Here is a 6658-nt window from a genome sequence, read left to right on the forward strand (position 1 = left end):
AGAGAGAGAGAGTGAGAGAGAAAGGGGGGGAGGAAGCGAGAGGGAGAGAAAAAGAGGAGGCATCGTCCGACTCCCGTTGCTGGAGGACGCGCGGCCGAGATCTCCCTCCTCCCTTCACCCTCCCTCTTCTATAGATGGCCCCCTGCGTATTGATCCGCGAGCGTCCTGTCCATTTCATCCCGATCCGATCTCCCATCCTGTCTTCTTCCGTTTCCCTCATCTTCTGCCCTTCCACATATCCCCGGAATCGTTCGGTATGGAGCGGGGATCGAAATCGATGTGACTTCGAAAATCTCGAATTTTTGCCTCTCGCATCACGCGAGAATGATCCCCCATGTTTGCTTTTGGCGATTGGCAAATATTAGATTTTTACTTATCTTCGTTCCTCGACAATTGATGTCACTAGAATTCTATCGATTTCAAGAGCCCTGAATCGGTTCTCTCGAAATCAACGTATAGCTTCAACAAGAAATTCAGATTTAGAACACGTTAATTTCCCGAGAAATAAATAAATAATTATCTTCTATTTTTCCATATGTTAACAAATAAATATTTTTCTATATCTATAATATCGATAATAATACAATTTATATGAATTTAACAAAATAGAATAAACTGTTTTATATCGATTTACGTTATAAATAAAAAAGATGCAAGAAAATTCTATTTTAGTATAATAACAACACTATTTTAAAATTATACTTGATAATCAACGATATTAAATTTTTTGTCATCGTTGAGCACGTTATACCTTTGATTTAATTTAAAACAAAATATTTAAAACAAAATATTTGAAGTTCTAGATAATCGAAAAAAATTGTAGAGGCTAGAGAATGTATGCAATTTTGTTTTGTGATTTTTTTACCATTTTTTTGTCATCTACAATTTTTTAATTATTTTGTAAAGAAAATAATAAATTGTTGAAGGTTGTATACATTGTATAAAAATATTTGAAGAATCAGAAATATTTTTTATTCTGAATAAGAAAAAAATTAAACAAGTATGAGCTATATTATTTAAATATTATTAAAAAAAAAATTATTTAATGTGTAAAATATTTGCAGAACATCATCTTCCTAGATACTTTTTTCGTATTTATCTTTTGACAATAATTGCAACAAAAGTGTTGCATTAATTACATTAAAATTGTTCCAAGTTGATCAATTATTTTTCTCCTTTTTTTTTAATAGGAACAATCGCACAAGTCTTATAGACCTCTTTGCGTTCTCACATTCCGATGGAATTACCTGATTCATCAACTAGATCCTATGGGATACCACCTGCTAAATGTTATTCTACATGTTGGAGTATGCCTATTATATTTCAGGTTGGTTTACATCAATTTTTTATTTTTATTTTTTGCAACAAAATTAAAGAAAATTATTTCTGTAAGGCTTCAAATAATAGAAAAAAAGAAATAGCAGAAAAATTGTTTACAGGACCTGTTTGATGTTTCTGCCAGAAGCAGCAAGTTTTGTGTCATCTTTATTTTTTGCTGTGCATCCTATACATACAGAAGCAGTATGTAATAACATTTTAATTATTTTGAAAAGATTTTAATTATTATTGCAAACAATTGTTATTGATAATATGGCCATAATTATATTCCTAGGTCACAGGTGTAGTTGGTAGGGCAGAAACTTTGTCCTCTTTATTTTACCTGGCAGCTTTAATCACATATACTAAATGTTGCAAAAGCAAAAGATCTACAGGATGGAAATCCTTGATATTATCTATGTTTTTTGTATTTACTGCAATGTTGTGCAAGGAGCAGGGAATTACAGCAACTGCAGTTTGTGTACTGTATGAAATTTTTGTTGTACAGAAGGTAAACCTCATTCCATGTGCATTCATTATGTTTTCTATAGTATAAGATTATATTAATGCTTGTAACTTTATTCAGGTTAGAGCAAGAGATATTTTCTTAGCACTAAAATCGACTTTTGGTGGTAATAAAATTTCACCTGCATGGTCAGGCGAGGGTACAAAACGTTTGACCGCCCTTACACTTGTTACATTTAGCCTGCTTATCCTACGGTTACATATAATGGGCTCAAAGTTACCTGTATTTACTAGGTATGATTGTGTATATATATATAAAATTATATGTAATTTTATATGTAATTTTATTCATAGTGTAAACTAATCGCGAACGTGAACACCTTCTTTAGATTCGACAATCCTGCATCGGTTGCTACAACACCAACAAGACAGCTTACATATAATTATCTTGCTGCAGTGAATCTAAGACTGCTATTTCTTCCAAGTGATTTGTGCTGTGATTGGACAATGGGGACGATACCATTAGTAGAAAGCTTTACCGATGTCCGTAATCTCGCGACCCTAGCTACTCATGGAACTGTACTAGGATTACTTGTGACAGCTGTTGTAACACGTAGCAGACAAACATCAGTCATTCTTATTATGGTTAGTAGAACGTTGCACAATTACATTGTACATAATCTAATAGAGAATATAATAGTATGTGTTTGTGGAATAAAATATGCATGTATTTTATTTGAAATGTTGTATATACAGATTCCGTAATTAACAATACTAATATCGAATATGTTTCCAATATAATGCCTGCAGAGTTTGGCTATGATGATACTCCCTTTTTTACCCGCGTCGAACCTTTTCTTTCCGGTCGGATTTGTAATTGCTGAAAGAGTGTTGTACGCTCCTTCCATGGGATTTTGCATGCTTATTGGATATGGATGGAATATTTTGGCAGACAAAAAGTAAGTTAACTCGTTCGTGAACGTAACATTGTGTGGATTGCTCTTGTTCATTATGAAAAATATTTTTCTCACATAAACCATCTTTCAGATGCAAGAAGTTAGTATTACTTTTACTCGTAACACTTCTGGCAGCGCACACGACGAAAACCTTTGTCAGAAATTATGATTGGTTAGATGAATATTCAATATTCATGTCTGGCTTAAAAGTGAACGATAGAAACGCTAAACTGTTTAATAATGTGGGTCACGCGTTAGAGAGCCAAGGTCGCTTTAAGGAAGCATTAAATTTTTTCAATATGGCTGTACAAGTTCAGGGTGACGATATTGGAGCACACATTAATGTTGGAAGAACTTACAATCATCTAAAAATGTTCAAAGAAGCTGAAGACGCGTACTTAAAGGTAAATAATGACAGTAAATATCTATATAATTTGTCTAATTCTTTCGATAACTTCTACTTCTTTTTTTCTAGGCCAAGTCATTACTACCAAAAGCAAAACCGGGAGAATCTTATCAAGCACGTATAGCACCAAATCATTTAAATGTGTTTGTTAATTTGGCTAACTTGATAGCTAAGAATGCAACTAGATTAGAAGAGGCTGATTTATTATACAGACAGGCCATCAGTATGCGTGCGGATTATACTCAAGCATATATTAATCGTGGTGATGTTTTAATTAAACTTAATCGTACAAAAGAAGCTCAAGAAGTTTATGAGCGAGCACTATTTTATGACAGTAATAATCCTGATATCTATTATAATGTAAGTACTGAGTTGCTGTCTAATATTAAAAATATCAATCAATATTAAATAATATTTTAAAATATTTTTTTTTAATTGATTACAAAAGTTAAATTAAATTCCTATAATGATATGTCCATAGCTTGGTGTCGTATTTTTGGAACAAGGGAAAGCATCCCAGGCTTTGGCATACTTGGACAAAGCTTTAGAATTTGATCCAGAGCATGAACAAGCGTTATTGAACTCCGCTATACTACTCCAAGAATTGGGACGGGCAGAATTACGTAAAGTAGCTAGAGAGAGATTGTTGAAACTTTTACGAAAGGTAATTGCGTCTTTTTTTTTTTCAATGTTCTTTGAGCTATGATTATATCATGAACTTATAGACTTATGTAATACTTTTCTCTAATTACAGGATTCTAACAATGAACGCGTACATTTCAATCTAGGAATGTTGGCCATGGACGATCATGATAGTGGTAGCGCGGAACGTTGGTTCCGTAATGCTGTCGCATTAAAAGAAGATTTTCGCTCTGCATTGTTCAATCTCGCGTTACTTTTAGCCGATGAGCAACGTCCGCTCGAAGCGGCGCCGTTTCTAAATCAGTTAGTCAGATTCCATCCGGATCATGTGAAAGGCCTAATTCTTTTGGGAGATATTTATATCAATAACATAAAGGATTTAGATGCTGCCGAAAATGTAAGATATACACGAAACTTTTTTTTTATTTACTTTTAGAAATATATATGCAATTTATACTTTAATATAAACAACAGTAAGAAGATCGCGTATGTCGGTAATTCTAAAGATATAACATCAGCATGATTATTTCAGTGTTATCGTAGAATACTGCAACTGGATCCTACAAACATTCAAGGACTGCATAATTTATGCGTTGTTATGGTGGAACGGGGTAAACTAGGCTTAGCGGCGCAATGCTTGGAACGTGCTGCCGCTTTAGCTCCACATCAGGACTACGTGCAGAGGCATCTTTCGATCGTGAGGACCCGTATCAGTCGTCTACCGCCAGATCAGCGCGACAACGATATTTTTGACGATTCTTTCTGGAACAGTAATGTAAAAGATAGGCCTTTCAATACAGAGTCATCAAACGGACAGTTTTTGGGAAAGACGGAGTCCGTTTTCACAAATCACGCAACAGTTCACAATCACATAGGAAGTAAGCAGAGCAATACCGATTCCTTGAATAATCACATTATACATTTGAAAGGTCCATCAAAGCCTGCCCGTGCGATGAGCGGCGTCGGTACGGAAGCGAAGGACGGACAGCGACCCAAGCAAACGACGGTCCCAGAACTGACTAATATCGTGGAACCTACTACTGACAGGGTTTTCGATAGGATTATAAGCGCTGACGTAACAAAATTAGATATCACGCAGAAACACGGCTCGAAACACACGAATTCCGATCAATTCAATCAGAGTGCCGCCGCGACTGTAAGCGGCAAGCAAGGAATTCAGCAGACAAAGGACAGTGCGTTGTCATAGTATTAATGTAAAATCCGCCGAATACTGTAAAGTTATGCATATAACGAAAAGTTATGGTGGTACAGTCATATAGAGCTAATGTGTGAATATGGAATAAATACAGAGTATTGTTTTATATGCTGTATAAAAAAAATAGGACGTTTTATAAAATATATTTAAAACAATCGTGCATTTTTTATTTTCCTCATGTGTTTTCTCCTCTATTAGTCTTATTATATCCCCACATCTCCAAATTTTTAAATATTTTACAATATAATTTTAAATAATAATAATAATTTTAAAAGATGCTTGAGAAACAAAAAGTTTGTGCCCCAATTCCATTATAAATTCTCTAATAAATATAGAAAAAAAAATTATGATAGCCCGACAACATTATATCTTAAAATTATAATTTATACGAGTTTCATGTTTAATCATTTTATTATTTTTTATTAACATCCCTAAATAATTCTAATTTCTATGAAATCCTGAAGTTTTAAGATATATATTACTCTTTATTTGTAATTTCATTTTATTTGTAGCGTTTCATACAAAAATTTGTATGGAAACGATTACGCTACTGTAATTATAATAAAAATCAGATTCAATTATGTTTATTAATTCCTTTTTGTATGCGAAATTTCACAAGAATTTACATATAAATTTCGTATCACTTTTATTATTTTTTTATCAATACACATATAAACAAAATTTATTCAAAAGGTCATCGTCCGATCGTCAATTTAGTCCATGCATTACCTGCAACTTATTATCGATTGCAGCACGAAAGCAAGCCGTTGCGGGTTGCAAAGTGGCATAAAGTAATGAATCAAGCTAGCTTTCATGTTCATCGGATGCCAGGCTGCTGAAACATCATGTAGTATGCATGTGAAAGTTGCAAGACTTTTACCCTATCACGTCTCTCACCCATGGATCAAACGTATAGTAACGTGCTGGTGTATGTAATGTAAAAAAGCTATACCTGATAAACATGGAAATGAAAACACGAAGTTCGTATAATGTATAGGGTGCTTGTGAATTATCCAATTTCGTACCTGTATTTTTATCATCTCTAACAGAGACGCGTAAACAGAATCACAATTACTTTTTCCTTTTTATCTTTCAGTTTTACGTGTATATGTTGAAATCGAAATGTAATAAAATTTCGCAACATATACAGGATGTCCGGTAAAGATCATAACAATAGTTAAATAAATTTCTAAGATTTTAAGACTTAATATTGAAATATCAAGACTATAATAGTTTTTGAATTATAAGTATTTAAAGTTAGCGGACTCATACGTCTAAAGTTTGCGCGTTTAGATATGATTGGCATTAATTTTGCTTGACATTGACTGCGTTCAGCATAGAGAAAGTAGCTTTGCAACTATTGTAAAATTCTTCACGATTGGTTCTTGCTTTTGATTCCTTATAGATCTAAATCAATTACATTAAAAAATTTTACAATAGTTGCAAAGCTGCTTTCTCTATTGAACACAGCTATTTACCTATCACATCTGAACGCGCGAACTTTAGATGATATTATTCGCTAACTTTAAATGCTTACAATTCAAAAACTATTATTATAGCCTCGACATTTTAATAGTTATTAGGATTTTCGTCTTAAAATGATCTTAGAAATCTATCCTTAAATGTTATTACAGTTTTTACCGGAATATATATATA

At 33.3% G+C, this 6658-nt stretch overlaps 1 protein-coding gene across 1 annotated transcript in view; it reads left to right on the forward strand.

Moving 5' to 3' along the window:
- The window catches only part of LOC105625763 (transmembrane and TPR repeat-containing protein CG4050), a 6092-nt gene extending 1099 nt beyond the window's left edge, over positions 1-4993 (forward strand). The window contains exons 2-12 of the mRNA XM_012207082.1: positions 1191-1327; positions 1440-1521; positions 1613-1828; positions 1904-2076; positions 2172-2427; positions 2593-2741; positions 2830-3142; positions 3214-3504; positions 3626-3808; positions 3899-4183; positions 4319-4993. Coding sequence (XP_012062472.1) covers positions 1191-1327; positions 1440-1521; positions 1613-1828; positions 1904-2076; positions 2172-2427; positions 2593-2741; positions 2830-3142; positions 3214-3504; positions 3626-3808; positions 3899-4183; positions 4319-4993 — 2760 coding nt within the window. The remainder of the gene's footprint in view (positions 1-1190; positions 1328-1439; positions 1522-1612; positions 1829-1903; positions 2077-2171; positions 2428-2592; positions 2742-2829; positions 3143-3213; positions 3505-3625; positions 3809-3898; positions 4184-4318) is intronic.
- The last annotated feature ends 1665 nt before the right edge of the window (positions 4994-6658 follow it).

This window comes from Atta cephalotes (genome assembly GCF_000143395.1).
Source record: "Atta cephalotes unplaced genomic scaffold scaffold00003, whole genome shotgun sequence".
Classification (NCBI taxonomy): Eukaryota; Metazoa; Arthropoda; class Insecta; order Hymenoptera; family Formicidae; genus Atta; species Atta cephalotes.